At 40.0% G+C, this 22,207-nt stretch overlaps 1 protein-coding gene across 2 annotated transcripts; it reads left to right on the forward strand.

Annotated features, from left to right (window-relative positions):
• Positions 1 to 2,089: 2,089 nt before the first annotated feature.
• Positions 2,090 to 22,025, forward strand: SMPDL3A (sphingomyelin phosphodiesterase, acid-like 3A). Of its 2 annotated transcripts, XM_011944452.1 has the most exons (8): positions 2,090 to 3,081; positions 8,934 to 9,147; positions 10,084 to 10,228; positions 14,181 to 14,277; positions 16,527 to 16,696; positions 17,779 to 17,959; positions 19,109 to 19,233; positions 21,394 to 22,025. In XM_011944452.1, the coding sequence occupies exons 1-8, from the start codon at positions 2,970 to 2,972 to the stop codon at positions 21,709 to 21,711; spliced, it is 1,362 nt and encodes a 453-aa protein (XP_011799842.1). In that variant the 5' UTR covers positions 2,090 to 2,969; the 3' UTR covers positions 21,712 to 22,025. The 2 variants fall into 2 exon arrangements, with proteins under 2 accessions (XP_011799842.1, XP_011799843.1); XM_011944453.1 differs by lacking the exon at positions 8,934 to 9,147.
• Positions 22,026 to 22,207: the final 182 nt, after the last annotated feature.

Here is a 22,207-nt window from a genome sequence, read left to right on the forward strand (position 1 = left end):
TTTGTTTTGTTCTTTAACATAGTTAAGAAACATAATTAAAGGAAAGGAAAAACTACTGAGACCAAAGGCAATTTGACCAACAGGCCCTGGAAGAACATTTTTGAAATGATACAAAGGTCTCAAGGATACAAACTAAACTAAGCTAAGGTTGTTTTGTGAAGCTTCTGCCCTTCTTTCATGTGATTTCCCGCACCCAGATACACACACTCAGAATGACATATATGTACACCTGGAACATGGAGACCTACAAATATACGCCCATGGTTGAGATATACCTGTAGAGATGTTGGGGCACTGTAGTTTTTTGCTTCTTAGTGAGTATTAAAAAAAAAAAAAAAAAAGAAAGTGGAGTGAGTAGAAAGAAGGATGGTGTTTCTACCCACTAATTTTAATATGCTGTACTTTTTAGGATTGTAAATATTTTTTAAGTCTCAAAATGTATATGCCTTGTTTTATGCTCTGAAAAACTATTTTGCAACCAGTTACTTCCAGTAAAGAATATTGAAATTGGAAAAAAAAAAAAAAAAAAGGAGTGAAAAGAGCTATTTTTATAATTTATCCTTTTCCTAGCTTTCAAACGTTTGGACTAAAAACTCCTCTAAGTCGTTTTGTTAATCCTTACAGTTGTTTTGTCTCACCAGCTCACCATTTTTTTCTGGCTCCATTTTCTCCCATACTCTAGAGGTTGTGAACTGAGAAACTCCAAGGACCATCTTGTCCACCACTGGAATGCACTCCGGTTCCTGCAAACTTTGGAATCATCCAAAAGCTGAAGCAGGACTTGGGCTGCCCTGGCAGGACTTGAAACAGTAAACCGAAAGTACCTGAGACAGGTCTCAATCAATTTAGAAAGTTTACTTTGCCAAGGTTAAGGATGGGCCAGTGACACAGCCTCAGGAGGTCCTGACATGTGCCCAAGGTGGTCAGGGTACAGCTTGCTTTCATACATTTTAGGGAGACATAATACAGCAATCAGTACGTGTACGATTTTACATTGGTTAGATCTAGAAGGGCAGGACAACTTGAAGCTGGGCGGGGGGGTGGGTGTTTCCAGATCATAGGTAGATTTAAACATGTCCTGATTGTCAATTGGTTGATTGAAAAAGTTATTATCAATAGAAAGGCTGTCTGGGTTATAAGACGTTGTGAGACATAGATTTTATCACACAGATGAAGCCGTCAGGTAGCAGGCTTTAGAGAAACAGACCTTAAATGTGCCTTGTCAGACTTAAGGTTTGTGTTGATGTTAATTAGGCATGTCCAAACCCCCCCCAGCCTCCTTCTTATGGCCTGAACCAGTCTTTCACGTTAAACTTTAGGGTGCCCTGGCTGGGGAGAGAGTCCATTCAGATGGTCGCCCATTCAGATGGTTGTGAGGGGCCTTCAAATTTTATTTTTGGTTTGCAAAACAGAAAATGGAAGCACCTTGCTTCCCACTTCAAAACCCCTTTCATGAGACATGCTCCCATTAAATTACATGGGATACAAAACAAACCTTTCTATGATGGGAAAGAAATACCTTCTACAACATCTTTTTTGAGGTTAGTAATTATGGAAAGCATTTTCTTCTGCAAAGGAATTCCACACCCTATAAATTTAAATTATTAGCTTGTCATCTCCAAGCGATCAGAGTCCTCATAAATGGTGAGAAGGAACATAGAACACAGAATCCAGCAGTTTCAGGATTATTCATCATCTTTGCTTACTCCTTTGTACACTTCTTTGCCAGAAGTATATTCAAAAAAGTTCTTTGGAAGCATCAAATCAGCCACCTCTACCTATGATTTCCATTCATCTCTGGAATGCATAAAGTATGATTTTCAGACATGTTCTAATTCTAAGACCCTTCTCTTCCCGGCAGTTTAAAACAAAAACAAAAACAAAACCAAAAACAAAACGTGGTATCTTTGAGCATTGGTTTTCAAACATCACAATCACTTTAACATGACTTGAACTGCTTGTGAAAACACAAACTGCTGGGCTCCAGCAGGTTTCTGACTCAACAGGTCTAGGGTGGTGCTTGGGAATTTGCATTTCTAACTAGAGTTCCCAGGTGTTGCTGATGTTCCCAGTCCAGAGATAACAATTCGAGATCCACTGCGGTATCCAGAACTTTTGCTGATTCCCTGCAAATCATGATACTTCAGGGCTCTCTCTGCATCACCTCTACTGAGGAGCCCTCCCCATTAAAGCTGGGGTAGGTTGGCCCAAGAAGGGAATCAGGATCGTTGAGATTTCAGCACCCCAGCACTTTTTTTAGTGACTGAAATAATGAAAATTCTGATCAGGCTCCTGCTTGTTTGCACATTTTAACCAGTAGCTTTTTGCCCAATATTCTCCCTGTTTCCATAATATAATTATAAACTGCTGATACACTGCTTCCTCGTCAAGAACAAAGAGGTAACTTCAGGATGACAAAAATGTTTGTAGAAGGGATGAATACCTCGAAGGGCTTTGCAATCAGCTGCGGATGCCTGGACGTCTAATTGCTCAAGGTATTATCTGAGACTGAAGAAACAGACTTCCCCTGGATTATTTGAAACTCTCCCTCTCTTATTCTCTAGCAGTATAAAAACTCTCCGCTTTTTCCTTTTTACAGACGGATTTGAGAGATCTTGCTCTCCCTCCTTCTGGCTTTCACCAAATTGAATGTCTTTCTCTATCCCCAAGCACCAGTGTGTCAGTGTTTGACATCAACTGCACCACTGATACACGAGCCTGAATTTGAGCTTCTACAAGAACTTTCCTTCCTAGGCCAAACACCGACGCTAAGAAATACGAGAACAGATCATCGCTAAACAGCAGCTGAAGGCCAGGCGAACTGACTCGCCGCGGAATCTGTCTTTGCACGTGATCAGCCGGGCGTCTATACCCGCAGCCGTCTTCTGACTCCTCCTCACCCTCAGGCCTGACGGTCAGAGTGGAGCTGCGAGACAGCCCGAGCCTTCGGGTCAGCCCCGCGGTCCTCCATGGCGCTGCTGCACGCGCTTGTCTGCTGCCTGCTGACTGCTTGGCACTGCCGCTCCGGCCTCGGGCTGCCCGTGGCGCCCGCAGGCTACAGGAATCCTCCTCCGGCTGTAGGTGAGTTGTCCGCTACCCTTCTCTTCCCAGCCAGGGCCGAGAGCGGGGAGCGACGGCGCCTGCGCACAGCCGGAGAAGTGCGGGAGGGCAGCTGCCCCCGGCAGAGGATCCGGCTAGCCGGAGCCCTGACGCATCCGGCGTTCACTACGGCTGCTGGGCGCGGGGAGGGCGACCAAGGGACTAGAGCGTTAGGGCGTCCAGCCGGAAGACCGGTGCTGGGCGAGGGGAAATGCCAGCGCCGGTGGGGGCGCTCCAAGGGCGCGTCGGCCGGATTTCAACAGCCTGGCTTTTGTTTACATCCTGCATCTCAGTTGGTTTGCTCCTTGGGGAAGGAAGGAAAAGCTGCGGGACTCAAGGGAAGAGGAAGCTGGGAGTCCGATGTCCAGCACTGCAAGAGGCCCCGAATCAGTGCTGAATGGAGGGGGACTGTAGTTTCCCCCTCAGCTCAGGGATGTAAATTTCAGCGTGACTCAGACTTTCTTCTGTCTTGCTCGACCGAGATCGGTGGCTTTTTCTGCCACTCACCCAGCTAGAGCGCGAAAGCACCCTCGGTGTAGACTCGCCCCTTAGTCAACCGTGGAACTCACGGGGACTTCATTTCGCCTGGATGTCCACTAGGCTCTCTGCGGGCGGGACCCATTTTATTCACTCCCAACACTTAACACAGTGCCTGTTAACAGTAGTGATTCTCTAAGTGTGGCCCTGGACCGGTGGCAGCCCCCGCGGCACCTGAGCTTGTTAGCATTGCAAATTTCTAGCCCATCCCAGACCTACTGAATCTGAACCGCCGACTTTGGGGTTCCACAGTATGCTGTTTAACCCATCCTCCGCATGATTCCTTCCGGTCAGCTAAGTTTGAGACTCACTGGTCCAGAATAGATACATTTTGGTGGGAGATTGTACAATGCCATCCGAGCCTACAGTTTCAAAAATCAAGGTGCTCACACCTCCTCAACTCCCTTTAAAACTAATTGCACTGTTAGAGGAAAAACAAAATTAGAGAAGTGGAATTCTGTTTTCTTTGGGGGAAGAGTTGTCCCTGAGACTCGGTAGCAGCACCTAGTGCTGAAACTTCTCTCTTTGCTCATTCTGTGCTTTCTCAGGACTTGGGAGCGCTGTAGGGCAAATATCTTCTCTTTGAAGGCCAAGTCTTCATGACTCAGCTGTCTGGGAGGTCTGAAGCAAAAATTGTAAATCTGGTTTCCCAACTGTGGCAAATGTCAGTCATTACAAGAAATTTCCCCGAAATGTTTATGTATACTGGTTTCTGCATTTATTACAGCTTAGCTTATGTTACTTTAATTATGTGGCCGGTTAGGGTTTTGAAATAAAATGTCTCCAGTTGCTTGAGGCCACACAATGGCAAATTCACTGTGTTTTAAGGAGGCCTCAATGAGCGCTTTCTGGGGACTATGTGAGTCTTCACACCTCCGTTTTGGATGGGAAGCTGCAAGGTTGAATGCCCTCATACTGAAGGGGAAGGAAGAGGGGCTACTGGAGTTCACAGGTCTGAAGTGTTACTGGAATCACCGGAGTTCAAAGGTCTGAAGTATTCACTCAGCAGTTTCACAATTCTCCTTGTTTGTAGTATTTTGCATATTTTCCACTTGATGTGACAACTCCCCTGCCTCCTCCTCTCAGCCCCAAATGCTTGGACTTCCTTTCAACACCCTGTCTGGCTACGGCTTGCTTGTTATGTTTTTGCTTTTAAATTTCCAGTCTTAGCTTTCTGCCCTGTCAAGTCCTGGTGGTCGGAGGACAAAAGTCCTAGGAAGCTTCACATGTGTGTTTTTAGCTACAGTTCTTTAGATTTAGTAGGCTAGGACTGGCTTGATTGGTACTGTTAAATCAAACTAAATACGGCCTGAGAAGGACTCCTTACTTCTATATTTGAATCCTTGTGAATGAACTGTAACCTAGCTTAATAGTCAGATGAGACTGAAAACCTAACTTAAGAGTATTCACTGGTAACAATAGCTAAGTTTGGCCAATCCCAGCAGTCATACTTCAACCATTCATATACTGCTGAGTGTTCAAACTGTTCAAATAAGGAAGAAGGCGAGCTGAATTATGTCTGAACTATGGTTCATTGGGTTCTTGAGGAGAAGTTATAACATTTTCTTTAGATTAAAAGATTTTCTGGTATAATTTTGAGAGTTTTTCTAGATATGTTGAACACACATATTTTTGGAAATCTTTTTAAAGATGGTCTGCAGAACAGGAAAACGTGGTGTAGTAAAAAGAACTTTGGACTTTGAACTAGGAAACATGGTTTGGAGTGTGAGCTCTACCACAAGCCAGACGTTGGAAACACACATGCACACCCATTTTTTTATACAGTTTCATTAGGGGAGGGAGATGAGACTTCCAGATATTCATTATTCATGAGTCCCAGGTTAAGAACCTGTCAGATCTCTGTTCTTGGCTTCTATTTAAAGACATCTTTCAGTGAATTTAAATGACTATCCCCTAATTTATCTGTCTGGCAATGCCATGCAGCAGAAAATCACTAGACCGGAAGTCTGGAGAGACTGGTTCCAGTTAAGCTTTCATTACTGAGTCATCATATGATCTTGAGGATATCATGAAATTTGCCTTTGCCTAAATGTCATCATATATAAATTAAAGAATGTTTGTTGAAGGGCTACTATAAGTCATTGCATATTCTAGGTGCTGGAAACATAAATCTAGGTACTAAATTATATCAGAGGGGTGTCCTCTTAATGCATTTCAGCTTTGGGTTTACTGAAACAGATACTGAAAATTTTTACAGTCTTTTTCCCCTAATCTTCACAGTATCTGGTGTGTAGATATTGGCATTATTGGTTTTCTTTCTTCTTCTTCCTTTTTTTTCTTTTTTTTTAGAGACAGGGTCTCTGTCACCCAGGTCGGAGTGCTGTGGCCCAATCTTGGCTCACTGCACCCTCAATCTCCCTGGCTCAAGAGATCCTTCCTACTTTTTGTAATTTTTGTAGGCATGGGGTTTCACCATGTTGTCCAGGCTGGTCTCAAAATCCTGAGCTCAAGCGATCCTCCTGCCTCAGCCTTCCAAAGTGCTGAGATTACAGGCATGAGTGCCTGGCATCATTATCTGTTTTCATGTGAGGCAGGTGAGACTGGAGATATTTGAATATGAAAACACAGAGAGGAATTGTATGTGGATAAGGGCAATGTGGACTCTGGAGTCAGATTTTCTGAATTCATAGTTTAGCTCTGTTGAAGATGATGCATGTAACTTGAATTTAATCTCTATGTGCTTCAGTTTCTTATCTGTAAAATGGAGTATACATAATAATGAGTTCATACATGTGAAGCATAAAAAATAGTACTAAACATGTAATAAATACTTGAATTTTAAGTATTACTTGGAAATGGGGTTTGAAGTTAAAACAAAAAACAAAAAACAGTAAAACTAACATTGAGCTTACTTGGTGCCATACACCTTCTAAGGGCTTTACTTCTGCTAAGTCACTTAAACCTCACAGTAGGCACTATTATTCCCATTTCATCAATGAAATAGGCCAAGATCACACAGCTAGATTAGTGGGTGGTGGAACTTGGGTTGGAAGTCAAACAGTCTGACTCTGGTCTCCACTCTTAACCGTGACACTGTATTGTTTCATGTTCATTTACTATACCCTTACATTCTCGAAATAATACAAATACATGTTCACATTAAAACGACTCTCTGGGAACACTCTGAGCTATTTTCCATCTTTACTTTTTGTGCTAGATAAAGTATATATAAGATGGAAATAAAGATTGGAGTATTTTCTGCATTATGGAATAAAATAAAATTGCTTTTGGCAGATATTTTCAAATAGTGACTAAGTGCCAAGTAATTGACCATACTACTACTTTCTTCTGGATCTTTTGTCTACCATTTCTTAGTTGTGAACATAAATGTGTTATAAAATTATAATGACAATTATGTTGAGAAGAAACAACAACCAAAAGATAACTCACCCCTTTCAGCTTAACATATCAACTGTTTCACCTTATTATCCCAGCTTTGGATTTTATTCAGTTGTATCATATTGTTATAGTTTAAAGTTTGCATCCTACCTGTTTGCTCTGTGCTTCTGGTGCAGTGCATGCTACTTTGTCACTTCTGATGTGTTTCTAGTTATAATCAGAGTAAACTTGAAAACTCAAAAGTGTGGAAAAAAATCTCTTTATTAAAACAATTTAAACATGGTCTATAAGGATCATTGAGTATATATGTAAATGATGTATAAACAAACTTGGAGGCCCTTCAGTATGGGAGTTCAGATTTGTTTGCTGTGTATACTTTAACAAATTTTCCATTTGACCCAGCATGGTTTTTCCTTTCTAAAATAAGAACCATAATTCCCAGTTCAGAGAGTAGTTTTGAGAATCAAACGACATAGTATATTTAAATTGCTTATCACAGTGCCTGGCACATAGCAAATACTTAATAAAGAGAGATACCACTGTGATTGTTTGTTCTAGTATTACCTTCGATAAAGGAAACTTTCTTGGCTGGGTGCGGTGACTCACACCTGTAATCCCAGCACTTTGGGAATCCAAGGTGGGCAGGTCACAAGGTCAGGAAATCGAGACCATCCTGGCTAACACGGTGAAACCCCGTCTCTACTAAAAATACAAAAAATTAGCCGGGTGTGGTGGCACGCACCTGTAATCCCAGCTACTCAGAAGGCTGAGGCGGAAGAATCGCTTGAACCTGGGAGGTGGAGGTGGCAGTGAACCAAGACTGCGCCATTGCACTCCAGCCCGGGAGACAGTAGGAGACTCCATCTCAAAAAAAAAAAAACTTTCTTAAGATGATTTCCAAGTAAGGATGCTATTAAATGGGCCTGGCTGCTTCCTAAAAACCCAATGGAAGCATCCTTTTTAACAGTTGCTTTCCTTAATATTATTAACATTTTATACGAGTATATATTAGAAGATGTACCTCTATTAAATAGCTTTTAAGAACCTTTGGGAATTCCTATTTTTGGCTTAAAGCTTGTATTAGAGATTTATGTTTTTTGAATTAATGTTCAGAGGCAATATTTACAAGAAAGTAAGAGTGATAGATAGTTCCTGGTTCTGCAGTCTGCTTACTCACTGTGTAACCCTAACAAACGACAACATATTTATATGTCAACTTTTCTACAAGAAGAATGTAAATAATTTGTGAAATCTTAAATTCTTAAAGGAGACACACTATTAAGACACAAGATGATGTCATCATTGGCCTCTCCAAAGGATACTTTCATACATTTTATTATGGAAACATAGCTTTGCTAAATACTCTTTGTTCGGTTATCATGCTGATACTAATACTGAGCTCATCCATTCTTTTTTTTTGAAATGGAGTCTTGCTCTATCGCCCAGGCTGGAGTGCAGTGGCACGATCTCAGCTCACCGCAACTTCTGCCTCCTGGGTTTAAGCGATTCTCCTGCCTCAGCCTCCTGAGTAGCTGGGATTACAGGTGTGTACCACCACACTCGGCTAATTTTTTTATATTTTTGGTAGAGATAGGGTTTCCCCATGTTGACCAGGCTGGTCTCGAACTCCTGACCTCAAGTGATATGGCTGCTTCAGCCTCCCAAAGTGCTGGGATTATAGGCATGAGAAAGCTCGCCTGGCCTGAGCTCATCAGTTCTGACACACTTAAGTAGTAAATTGTTCCTACAGTTCCTTGAAGCTCATCTTCTCACAGAGAAGGATTGTATTTAACTTCAAGGTGTATGAACATTTAAATTACCAAGACTTTCCTCCATCACAGTGAGGAACAACCGTCTCTAGTCTTACTATAAATATTTATATGAAAATTCCAAAAGAGAACAAGTAGATTTATCTGCACTTTTTGTCTAATCAACAGGTCAGTTTTGGCATGTGACTGACTTACACTTAGACCCTACTTACCACATCACAGATGACCACACAAAAGTGTGTGCTTCATCTAAAGGTGCAAATGCTTCCAATCCTGGCCCTTTTGGAGATGTTCTGTGTGATTCTCCATATCAACTTATTTTGTCAGCATTTGATTTTATTAAAAATTCTGGACAAGAAGCGTCTTTCATGATATGGACAGGGTAAGTGATTATATAAGTACCATTAATTACTTAATATTTATTTACAGTGTCCTAAGCTTCATAAGAGTGCTGAATTTCATAAGAAGATTAGTTACATTTTAAGAGTTATTTGAGTTAAAAAACTCTAGGTCAAATGAATCAACATTATGAGAGGTAAGAACAATTTTAGAAGTGTGTTTTTTTTTTGGAATACAGATTTCAGAAATATATCAGTGTTAACTAAGAGATGAATCCATAAACAGCACACTTGCATCAATATCTTGAGATGTTGATACTAGGTCTTCATGAAATTATCAAAGACAAAAGGCAATAATGGAAGTTTACCTGTCATGACAATTTTGTAAAGCATCATCTTCTGGCAGTATAACTAACTGGTTCCCTTCATCATTACAGAGTGAAGAGGCCCATATTTCTTTACCTGGAATAATGACCATGGCTAATATTTGTAGAGTATTTACTTCGGGCTTGGCGCTGTTTTAATTAACTTATACATTGTAACTTATTTAATTTTTACAATGGGTATTATTATTCCCATTTTACAGATGAGGAAATGAAGGCACTGAACATCTAAGTAACCTATCCGAGTATACGCAGCTGGTAATTGGCAAAACTGGGATTTGAAATAGGCATTTGGGCTCTGGTTCAATTGGCATCTGCTTTCAATTATTGCAGTTTTTAGCCCCTTATAAATCTTCAGTCAGGTAGTGAAATAGACTGGGATTCCCAGCTTATTTTTTGTATTGTATTTTGTTAATTTTCTTTTATAGGATTCTCTGTAGGGAAGAGGTAGGTGAAGAGTAGTTTATCAACTCTTTAGCTGTAATCTGCTGTTTTAAAATGGAAGTGTGCAGTAATAGGTATAGCAAGGCATCATGCATAAGTCTAATAACTCTTTATGAAATTGATTTTGTTCTTTACAATCTGTCTCTTTTTCAGGGATAGCCCACCTCATGTTCCTGTACCTGAACTCTCAACAGACACTGTTATAAATGTGATCGCTAATATGACAACCACCATCCAGAGTCTCTTTCCAAATCTCCAGGTTTTCCCTGCACTGGGTAATCATGACTATTGGCCACAGGTAAATTTAATAAACTTTCAGAAGTGCTTAAATAATTGTTCCTATTAGTAGTGTCAAAATTGTAACAATAACTAGCTAGTGATAGGGCATGGAAATGGGTCTTATAGAGGAAGAATATGGTCTTAATCCTAACCATCAAGAAAGGCAAAGACAAGTACTTTGCAGATTGTAAAAGGATTCTTTTAATATTTCATGAGAAGTTATATCAATAGTGAGTTTTCAAAAGCAAATTCTCCCAGTTTGTGGATTATTAATTTATGTTTTCCTTCATAATCTTCTTCAATTTCTCTTTTCTTTTGAATAATGTTTATTTGCATGTCCATGGCAAGGTTAGCAAGTAGGTTAATATTGATAAATATATACTTTTTCCAGAATTCTTATTAGGCCTACAAATATGTGCATACCCCGATCTAAGCTAGACTATAAATAAAAACAAAAACATTACAAATTACCATAAGAAGCAAAGAGGAAGGAGGTCTATGTTCAAGTCTAGTTTATCTAATTAAGACATGATTCAAGGCAGAGACTGTGTTCAGAGCATTTAATGCCTAGATACCCCTGGCTCCAACAGATTTTTATTTGAGAACCAACCTGTGCATAACAGCCAGATAGCAGTCCTGTTTACAGCATCCTGTTGTAGTAGTGTAAAATTTTAGATTTGTACCCAGCGATTTTTGTTTAGTCCAGGGCTTGGAAATTGTCCCCTGTGGTACAAATTCAGCCCGTTGCTTGTTTTTGTAAATAAAGTTTTATTGGAACACAGCTATGTTTCCATTCATTCCACATTGCCTTTGATTGTTTCATGTTTCAGAATAGAGCAGTTGAAATGGATAGAAAAAAGTTTGCTGACCCCTGATCTAGACCTACCCTTTATTTTGTAAGTGAGAAAATGAAGGCTCAGAAATGTGAATTACTTGTTCAAGTGCTCAAAATCCATTGCGAGCAAAGCCCAAACTCTGGATCTTTTTACCTCAGATCTATGTTCACTTAAACCAACATCCTTTTGCACATCTCTTGCTCTTGCCTGACTAACATACTCAATGTTTCCAAATAAATCTACTTTCACGCCTCTCTGTGTTCACATTCTTCTCTTTGCTTAGAATATCTTCCATCTCATGTCAAATGAATGCTGAATGGGGGTTTTGATTATTTTTGGTTAATCGGACCTGAATACAGTAATTTTGACGAGTTGTATTCTAGAACAAGCTGAAGTTTCAAGTGACTTCTTGGCCCTGGCCTACTATCTTGAGATGAGTAATACGTGAGTCTTTTTGAGTCAGCCTGTCAACGAGCTTTTGTTCCTGTTGAGATATTAGACCACACAGTGCAGAGGCTTGGGAACAAATGAGTTCCAGCAGCCCAAGGTCACACACATTGTGTTTATATGTCTTAGGTGGCAGGAAGACTGGAATATTAGAAAACACAGGGGTTAGAGTCATAGTCACTAGAATGTAAATCTTTAACCAGCCCTGCCTTCCACCCCCTCCCTCCCACCGCCACACCTCCCTCCCAGCCCTGCTTTTAATAGCTTGGCCAACTTGGGTGATTCACTTAACATCGCTGATGCAGAGATCACTCATTTGTAAATAGAAGCCGTAGTACCTACCTTGTAAAGTTTTTGTGAGCATTGGTGATATGAAAAGGGCATAGCTTACTACCTGCCACAGCATAAGCCCTCAGTAAGTGGACTTGTGGTGATTGTCACATTAAGTGGTGACAGGGGATACATGTTTGTAACTCCTTTGAGGATTTGTTTTCATTTTATTTTTATGTCTGTCCCCACCCATGACATCAGAAGTAGGTATCAGTGTGGACAGCCTGGAGGATTCTTCCTGTTGCCACCCAGGGAAGAGTCCCCATTTACTCCTACACTGGCAAGACTGGTGCCACTGAATTTGTGGGTGGGTCACTTTCCATTAGGCTTCATTTCTCAGCACTGGTTATGTCATAGCCATAAAGGATTGGGAAGGAAACATGGTGCAATAGACAACTGGCTGTGAGAGTTTTCATGGGATTTAGACCCGCCCTGAGACTGACCATCTATACCTAGACCAGCCGTCTAACTTCTCTGGTGCTTGTATTTCTCATTTTTAAAATAGAGAAGAAAGTCTAAAATGATTTTTCCATAATTCTAAGCTTTTCCATCACCATACCATACTTGGTATCCATCCCAAAGTAAACAAGACTTTATGGCCAAGACTTTATGGCTTTTTATTATATGATGATAATGATGCACACCAATTTTTAATCAGAATCTAGATTGGCCTAAGCTGTTGTGTAATTCTCAGACAGGCGACCCTGATCTTGGACACAAACTGAAAATACATGTTTAGTCCAATTAAAACAAGTCTTTTGGTTATTACTTGCCCTGGATGTATCTATACATTCATCATGTATTAGATGCATGCATCAAGAACTACTATGACTTGGGCATCTTCTTGAAAAATAACTTTTGATAGACTCCTCTCAGAAATAGGTCTATTTTACCAATGTACAGAAGTAAGTGAAGAGAGTGAAGAAGGAGCTTCAGTCATTTAACATATTTTTTTTAAAACAAAATTAAAAACAGTTATCCAATGCACAAATGATTTCGGGGTTTTTATTCAGTATTTACCTTTTTTTTTTTTTTTTTTTGAGACAGGGTCTTTTTCTGTCACCCAGGCTGGAGTGCAGTTCAGTGGCACAAGCATAGATAAATGCAGCCTCGACCTCTGGGGCTCAAGCTATCCTCCTGCCTCAGCCTCTCAAAGTGCTGGGAATACAGGCATGAATCACCATTCCCTGCTTCAGTATTTACTTTTTTAAAGTTTTGTTTGTTTTCCCCCGGGCGAGGGTCCCCATTTACTTCTACACTAGAGCTTATATCATCCTGAAGACACTTTATGATAATAAAAATGTTTTATACTTAAAATGTATTATTTTAAAAATCAAAATATTTTGATATAATTTATGCTGCCATAAAGAGACTTATCCACATCAAAAGCATGTGGTTGTAAATCTTTCTTCAAAAAGTTAAGAAGCTTATAATAGTTTGAACAGTTCGGAAGACTTTGTTAAATTCTAAAACATGGTGTTTTCCTGTTCCCTCAGCATGCTGCATCAGGCAGTGCACGTACAGGCTCAAACCTGCCTTTGGCGTCTCTTTAATGAGCACACTCCCACATCCTTCCTATATCCTAGCTATGCTAAAGCATGAGCTTTTCTCTGTACATGGTACACACCTATGGGACTTTGTGCCTGTGCCTGTGCCTATGCCTGTGTTTGTATCTGGGCCATTGCATTTGCTTTGATGCCCTTTTGTTAAGTTGATAAAATCCTTAGTTAAGGCCTGGCTTAAATGGTCTCTTCACTCTCTACTCTAATTCCCTGGGCTACACCTTTGTTTTTTTGTTTGTTTGTTTGTTGGTTTTTTGAGCCAGAGCCTCAGTCAGTTGCCCAAGCTGAAGTGCAGTGGTGCGATCTTGGCTCACTGCAACCTTCGCCTTGTGAGTTCCAGTGATTTTCCTGCCTCAGCCTCCCGAGTAGCTGTGATTATGGGTGCTCACCACCACGCCTGGCTAATTTTTGTATTTGTAGTAGAGATGGGGTTTCACCATATTGGCCAGGCACTTCTTGAACTTCTGACCTCAAGTGATCTGCCTGCCTCGGCCTCCCAAAGTGCTGGGATTATAGGCATGAGCCACTGCACCTGGCCCTTGGCTACACTTGATTGTTCTTGCTTCTAGGCTCCCAGACATCTCGGTAGTACCCAGCACATTGTCTTATAGTTAAGTGGTTACATTTTGTCCCCTAGTCTCCAACAAAGTTATAATTCCTTGAAGATGAAATCTATCTAATAATCATCCTTGCATCTCTGGATGCCTAACATAGTAGTCAGTGCTCAAGTAGTGTTTACATTAATTCAGCTGTGTATCTTTAAATTTCAATGGTGGATTATATTGTTTGTGGCCAGGATCAACTGCCTGTAGTCACCAGTAAAGTGTACAATGCAGTAGCAAACCTCTGGAAACCATGGCTAAATGAAGAAGCTATTAGTACTTTAAGGAAAGGTAAGTGAAAGACTTACTTATTCCTATTTTGCCTCAATTTTTATTCATGTTATTTAGACTTAAATTGTTAATGTTTGCTTGAGTGTGCCAATTCTGGAGCGCAGCCCCCAGTTTTTATGGAGGACAGTGAGTAATAATGCTGCCTGTGACACAGGTCACGAACCTGTTTATCTTGCAGGGAGCTCTTCCTGTTCTTCTTCTACTCTTTTTTCTTCTTCTACTTTTAATTAGGTAGGTATGTTCCCCATGGAGCAAAAGCTGAACTTGGAATTTCAATGTAAATAAAAGTATATGTTTCTAATTGGAAAATTGATTGAGAAGAGAGAATGGACACTAACTTCTAACAAAGCAGCACAGTTATATAAAACAAACAGCTGGTAAAGTGAGAATAATTAAGCTTTTAACATGGACTTTGAGGTGTTTGGGAAAGCAATGCATAATTAGTGCATAGTAAGGCCTTCCCTGGGTCATGTCTAAAGGCCCTCTGCTTCAGTGGCTCTTGACACATCGTTATGTAAATCCCTGACATTTTGTGAGCTTAACTGAGGTGCCCAGCTGTTAAACTAAGACTTTGGTGTTTTTAGAATGTTGAGACAATGTTAAGTTAATGGCTAGACTTCTCTCAGTTAAAACACTTCTTTCAGTGTTTTTGTTAACCCTTTGGCTTTTGCCACTATTTTGTTATTGTTTTGGCTAGCATGCAGCAAATCATAGTGTTTATGAATTTGAGACATGATAGATTAGAATTAGACTATGGTTCTGATTAATCTAGAGAACTATATCTAGTCTTTTTGTTTGTTTGTTTTAGATGGAGTTTTACTCATTGCCCAGGCTAGAGTGCAATGGTGCGGTCTTGGCTCACTGCAACCTCTGCCTCCTGGGTTCAAGCGATTCTCCTGCCGCAGCCTCCTGAGTAGCTGGGATTACAGGCACCCACCGCCATACCTGGCTAATTTTTGTATTTTTAGTAAAGATAGGGTTTCACTGTGTTGGTCAGGCTGGTCTCAAACTTCTGACCTCAGGAGATCTACCTGCCTTGGCCTCCCAAAGTGCTGGGATTATAGGCATGAGCCACCATGCCCGGCCTATGTCTAGTCTTATACTTCACGTCCTACAAGACACATGGAGAGCTTGTGCAGGTTGAAGGGAGAGCCATAAAGAATGATCAAGATTCCTAAAGAAATGCTCTGCCTTCTAAGAAGACTCAGCATAAAGCACGGGAGGCAGAAAAAAGCTGAGAAGTGGAATGCAGGCCCTAAGAAAAAACCATATGAGTTTCATAATAATATCCATTCCAATGACAGCCCTCAAAGCTCCAGTTAAACACTGGAGTATAATATTACGTTAAAAGTCATAGAAGGCATCCTGAGAAAGTCTTAAAGGCAAAAGTGATTTGGAGCAGAGATGCGCTGCATGAGGGGCCTCAAACTTTGTCATCCCCGAGGCCCTAGTGAGACCTGTTGTCATTTTCTCCTCCTAGGACATGAAAGGCAGCATCTCAAAAATAACTTCTGACAAATTCAAACCCAACTGCCCTGCTAATACCGTAGTAAAAATAATAAGGTGTTACGACTACAAGAAAGAATAGAGAAAATTAAAGGGGCAGTGATCAATCATGATTGAAAGCTAGGGAAAGCCGTGCATAGTGAGTAGGCTCAGGACAAAGAAAGCTGAGCCAGACCTTAGTGCCTAGCTCTGAAAGTGCCATTGCAGCAGACCCTTGGGTGTCCCATCACCGGTGGTTCAGAGGCGTGGGTGGAGTGATGCCTTTAAACCTCTTCTCCCCTGAGATTGTAGCAGCTGTGGTTTGTCTGGCTTTTTTTTCCAAGTAGTCTCTAGCAAGATCCATATGTGTTACCATTTTTTGGATTTTATATTTCACAATGCCTCTCATCTTAAATCCCTAATCACAAAAGTAGAAGCTGGTGTGTAAATCTTTCTTTCATAAAATTCAATCGCATTGCTTACTGCCCAAACACTTACTTATCTTTTCATGTGAATATTGGATACAACTGTTGTTATCTCAATATGTTGGAAGTGACAGCATGGGGCCTGGCACCATAGCAGGTTTTCAGTAAATGCTTGTTAAATCTGATTCTTATCTAATGACAGCCTATCTATGTGCAAACTAAACAGTGAGAAATAAGCACCAACCTCCTGACTGGATTGTAAACCTCAGGAATTTGCTTTCACAATGTTTGTGTGTATGTGTATGTCTTCCTAAATGTGTTTTAAAATTGTTTTTATAGGCGGTTTCTATTCACAGAAAGTTACAACTAATCCAAACCTTAGGATCATCAGTCTAAACACAAACTTGTACTACGGCCCAAATATAATGACACTGAACAAGACCGACCCAGCCAACCAGTTTGAATGGCTAGAAAGTACGCTGAACAGCTCTCAGTGGAATAAGGAGAAGGTAGATCCCATAGACCAAAACCATCTGGGAATAAACAGAAGGCAAAATTTGTATGTTTATTAAACTTGGGGTGGACTCCAGTATCAATAAAAGTATTAGAATTTGAAGGTTTTTTTTGCATAAACACTTTGTAACTCATGGATTTTCTTTCTTTCTTTTTCTTTTTTTTTTTTTTTTATTTTGAGACGGAATCTCACTCTGTCGCCCAGGCTGGAGTATAATGGTGTGGTGTTGGCTCACTGCAACCTCTGTCTTCCAGGTGCAAGCGATTCTCCTGCCTCAGCCTTCCCAGTAGCTGGGATTACAGGCACCCACCACCACGTCTGGCTAATTTTTGTATTTTTAGTAGAGACGGGGTTTTACCATGTTGGCCAGGTTGGTCTCGAACTACTGACCTAGGTGATCCACCCATCTTGGCCTTCCAAAGTGCTGGGATTACAGGTGTGAGCCACTATGCCTAGCCAACTCATTACAGTTTTAATTTTTTTTTTTTTTTTTAAGAGACGGGGTGTCTCACTCTGTTGCCCAGGCTAGAGTGCAGTGGTGCGATCATGGCTCACTGCAGCTTCGGCCTCCTGGGCTCCAATGTTTCTCCCACCTCAGCATCCTGAGTAGGTGGGACTACAGGTGCACGCCACCACACCAAGCTATTTTTTTTTTTTCTGTTATTTTTTGTAGAGACAAGATTTCACCATGTTGCCCAGGCTGGTCTCAAACTCTGGGTGGCTCAAACTCTGCTTTGGCATCCCAAAGTGCTGGGATTACAGGCCTGAGTCACCTTGCATTGCAAGTTTTATTTTGTCTTGCTTTTAGGATTAGTGGACATCTACTGATATAAAAAGAGGCCAGTTCAAAAAATTGTGACTGAAGTCACAGTTGCCTTATATCATCAACAGTGCGCAGATATAGTGACCTTAATAGTTTTATAATTTTGTCTCTATAATTTATAAATAGAAGAGACGACATATTTGGTTTCTAAATTTTAATTAATATACTTTCAATCTTGAGTATCCAAATGTCATTTGGTTGTGACCAATGTGCAGACAGATTCTCATGAGGCCTCCTTGTGTTTCTTTTCCCAGGTGTACGTCATAGCACATGTTCCAGTGGGGTATCTGCCCTATTCACAGAACATCACAGCAATCAGAGGATACTATAATGAGAAATTGATAGATATTTTTCGAAAATACAGTGATGTCATTGCAGGACAATTTTATGGACACACTCACCGAGACAGCATTATGGTTCTTTCAGATAAAAAAGGTAATGTAATGCTGTGTTTGCATCTCCCTAGTCTAAGAGTCTAGAGCAAAGCGGTGAATATCCAGTCAATGTGCTGATTTAGTAAATTAAACATTTTATTTAAAAATCTGCCAGCACTAACCTTTTCTGAATTATCCTCAATGGTTGTATGATGAGTGTCCAAATCGTAACATTAGGCCTGCAGCTGGATTTTTTCAACATAACCTCCTGTTAGCTCCACAGGGCCAGCGTTATTTATTTGCTGTCAACACAAAAGCCACAGAAACCCTCAGCTCACTCAAATTTTCTTTTGAATCTTCGAGTTTAAAGGAATATCACTCTATTTTAACTGCTACACTCAAGTTTCTTTTGATGTTACTTGTTTTATTTCTCAGAATTTAGAAAGCAAAGCACAATTTACACAACAGCTTAAAATAAAATATATTAAGCTCTTACTTGTAAGTTCTTATTGATACATATATAAGCAGAGAGAATGATACAAACAAACCCCCATGTACTCATCACTCATATTCAACATCTATCAAGATTTTTCGCTTTTTTTTTTTTTTTTTTTTGAGACGGAGTCTCGCTCTGTTGCCGGGCTGGAGTGCACCCTGCGATCTCGGCTCATTGCAACCTCCGCCTCCCCGGTTCAAGCGATCATCCTGCCTCAGCCTCCTGAGTAGCTGGGACTACATGTGTGTCACCATGCCTAGCTAATTTCATCATGTTGGCCAGGAAGGTCTCGATCTCTTGACCTAGTGATCTGCCCACCTCAGCCTCCCAAAGTGCTGGGATTACAGGCCTGAGCCACCACACCTGGCCTTATATTCTTTTAATTTTTTTGCTGGAGTATTTGAAAGTGAATCTCAAACACTGGATCTATTTCAGCACTACATATTCTATATTCATTGCTAAAATATATGGATAATTTACATAACCACAAACTTACTTAACAAAATCAACAATAATTATCCAGTATCAATAACAAAAATGCCCCTGTTTTCTCAAAATTGTCTCTTTATAGTTGTTTCAAGTCAGTATCCATCAATGATCACATATCACTTGGCTATGTCTGTTGATCTCTTAATCTGGAACCTGTTTATATTTTTAATATAGTTAAACGCTATTATTTAAAAATGTTTGTTTATGTGCATATGTTTTGCTCAGGAAGTCCAGTAAATTCTTTGTTTGTGGCTCCTGCTGTTACACCAGTGAAGAGTGTTTTAGAAAAACAGACCAACAATCCTGGTATCAGACTATTTCAGTATGATCCTCATGATTATAAATTATTGGTAAGTTGGCAGATTTCAGAGCTGACCCCATATTTATGCATATCTTTGTAGTTTTCATTAGTTTAGTTGAATTTTTCTCAGAACAGTCATGTGAGATGTATTTTATATTGAAATCTCCTGGCATCCTTCTTTTTTATACTTGCAATGTTACCAGGACTTACTAAGTGTGAGCTGATGAGGTTAATCTTTGGAAGGCTGTTTCTATTCTTCTAAATACTTCACATTTATTTAGATGCTTTCATTGGTTAGTGCCATGTTTGTGGACTTGTATACATACTGTTTCACTAAACCATGTTCATTCTTCTTCTCCTGAATATAAGTATCAAGAAGAGTGTAGGCTCTGTTACCATTCCCTCTCATGAACCATTATTTCTAAACTTCTCTGTGTCCCAGTGTATTTATCCATGAAATGGGAATTAAAATATTATTTAATTCACTGAGTTGCTATGAGGATTGCATGAACAAATCTATGTAAAGCACTTAGAAAAATGCTTGGCTCATACTAAATGCTTAATAAATGTTAAACAAGATTTTATTTTCTTTTTCTTGTTTTGTAACCCAGGTTTGGCTCATACTAAATGCTTAATAAATGTTAACAAACAAGATTTTATTTTCAAGTTCTTGTTCTGTTACCCAGGCTGAAGTGTTGTAGTGTGATCATAGCTTACAGCAACCTCAAACTCCTGGGCTCAAGTGATCCTGCCACCTCAGCTTCCCACGTAGGCAGGACTACAGGCATGCACCACCATGTCCAGCTAATTTTTATACTCCTGTTGTAGATATGGGGGTCTCCCTGTGTTGCCCAGGCTGGTCTCGAACTCTTGGGCTCAAGTGATCTTCCCACACTGGCCTTTCAAATTGCTGGTATTACAGATGTGAGCCACTGGGCCCACCCAAAAAATTCTTTTAAAGGAAAAAAAATTGAATTGGATATTTAGGACAAAAGCTCTTTGGAGCAGCTTCATGGCTCCCTGCTTTAGAACAATTTAGCACAAAAGACTGGCCGTTTAGCTTATGGGTACTTCAGTTTGGATAACTTCCCCTTTCTAGAAACATAATTTCAAAATAATTCACGTCAATTAAAGCCATTATTGGTATAACTGCTTTTTTTTTTCTAGATGAATTTAACTAGGAGATGGTTCTGTTATTCCCCAGAAGAACGGAGGGAGGAGGTACAGTGGCAGAAATCTGGTCTGGGGAAATGAAACAATTGTGTGATAAATTAGTCCAAAAGAATTTTTTCTACAACTTTCAGTTGCCTAATTTTGGATCTGAACCTCAGATCCAAAACACACACACATGTATATATCTATCTATATATGTGTTTATGTATCTAATACACAGCATCTGAGGTTCAGACCCCGATGTATATATACATGTGTACATATGTACCGATGTGGGAAGATTCTCCTGATATAGCACTAAATAATTTCTAAAAATATAAAAATAATTTCTTGTATAATTTCTAAATAATTTCTTAAAATACAACAATGTATATAGTAAGACTCCATTTTTTTGAAAAAGCCAAAAATGTAAGTATGCACATTCCAAATATTTATCTTTGTTTAGATATAAAGCCTAGATTACCACACATACACTGGAGTACTGACAAGTGTTTAACAACTAGTTCACTGAGGGGAAAAGTGCCTTAATTTGTAGTGTTTGCCAATATCCATGACAGAAATACTCACATCATGGACAATTTCAAGCTACCAAAGTGCCACAAATTTCCTTTCCTTTTTCCTTTCCTTTCCTTTCCTTTCTTCGAAGTCTTGTTCCGTCACCCAAGCTGGAGTGCAGTGGCGCAATCTCACAATCTCGGTTTACCACCACCTCTTCCTCCTGGATTCCAGCAATTCTTCTGCCCCAGCCTCCTGAGTAATTGGGATTACAGGCACCCAACACCATGCCTGGCTAATTTGTGTGTGTGTGTGTGTATTTTTAGTAGAGATGGGGTTTCACCATGTTGGTCAGGCTGGTCTCAAACTCCTGACCTCAGGTAACCCACCCGCTGCAGCCCCTCAAAGTGCTGGAATTATAGGCATGAGCCACAGCGCCCAGCCTAAAGTGTCACAGAAATTTAAACATGAACGCTTCTTGTTGTACAGTGCCTTATGTGCCAAAAAGTGAACCAGGTTTTGTTACTGTTCTTAACTGCAGGATATGTTGCAGTATTACCTGAATCTGACAGAGGCGAATCTAAAGGGAGAGTCCATCTGGAAGCTGGAGTATATCCTGACCCAGACCTATGACATTGAAGATTTGCAGCCGGAAAGTTTGTATGGATTAGCTAAACAATTTGCAATCACAGACAGTAAGCAGTTTATAAAATACTACAATTACTTCTTTGTGAGTTATGACAGCAGCGTAATATGTGATAAGACATGTAAGACCTTTCAGATTTGTGCAATTATGAATCTTGACAATATTTCCTATGTAGATTGCCTCAAACAGCTTTATATAAAGCACAGTTCCTAGTATTTCACAGTTTTTGTTAATAGAAAATGCTGCTGTGATTCTGAGATCAATTTGTGGGAATTTTACATAAATCTTTGTTAATTACTGAGTGGGCAAGTAGACTTCCTGTCTTTGCTTTCTGTTTTTTTTTTTTTTTTTTGATGCCTAAATGTAGATATCTTTATCATTCTGAATTCTATTATATATTAAAACTGCTCATTAATAGAACAATGGATGTAAATTGGATGTAAATATTCAGTTTATATAATTATACCTAATTTATACCCTTGTTGAAATTGTCATTTATACAATAAAGCAAATTCTTTATCTCTAAATATGATGAAGTTTTCTTTTTTTTTGAGACGGAGTCTTGCTCTGTCGCCCGGGCTGGAGTGCAGTGGCCGGATCTCAGCTCACTGCAAGCTCCGCCTCCCAGGTTTGCCTCAGCCTCCGGAGTAGCTGGGACTACAGGCGCCCGCCACCTCGCCCGGCTAATTTTTTGTATTTTTAGTAGAGA

The sequence above is a fragment of the Colobus angolensis genome, unplaced genomic scaffold (assembly GCF_000951035.1).
Source record: "Colobus angolensis palliatus isolate OR3802 unplaced genomic scaffold, Cang.pa_1.0 Scaffold231, whole genome shotgun sequence".
NCBI lineage: Eukaryota > Metazoa > Chordata > Mammalia > Primates > Cercopithecidae > Colobus > Colobus angolensis.

Excerpts from the sequence above, each read along its gene's own strand:
- SMPDL3A (XM_011944452.1), top strand. The coding sequence starts at position 2,970 with ATGGCGCTGCTGCACGCGCTTGTCTGCTGCCTGCTGACTGCTTGGCAC. Across the intron at positions 3,082-8,933 it reads GAATCCTCCTCCGGCTGTAG|GTCAGTTTTGGCATGTGACT; the intron begins GTGAGTTGTCCG and ends TCTAATCAACAG. Across the intron at positions 9,148-10,083 it reads TCTTTCATGATATGGACAGG|GGATAGCCCACCTCATGTTC; the intron begins GTAAGTGATTAT and ends TCTCTTTTTCAG.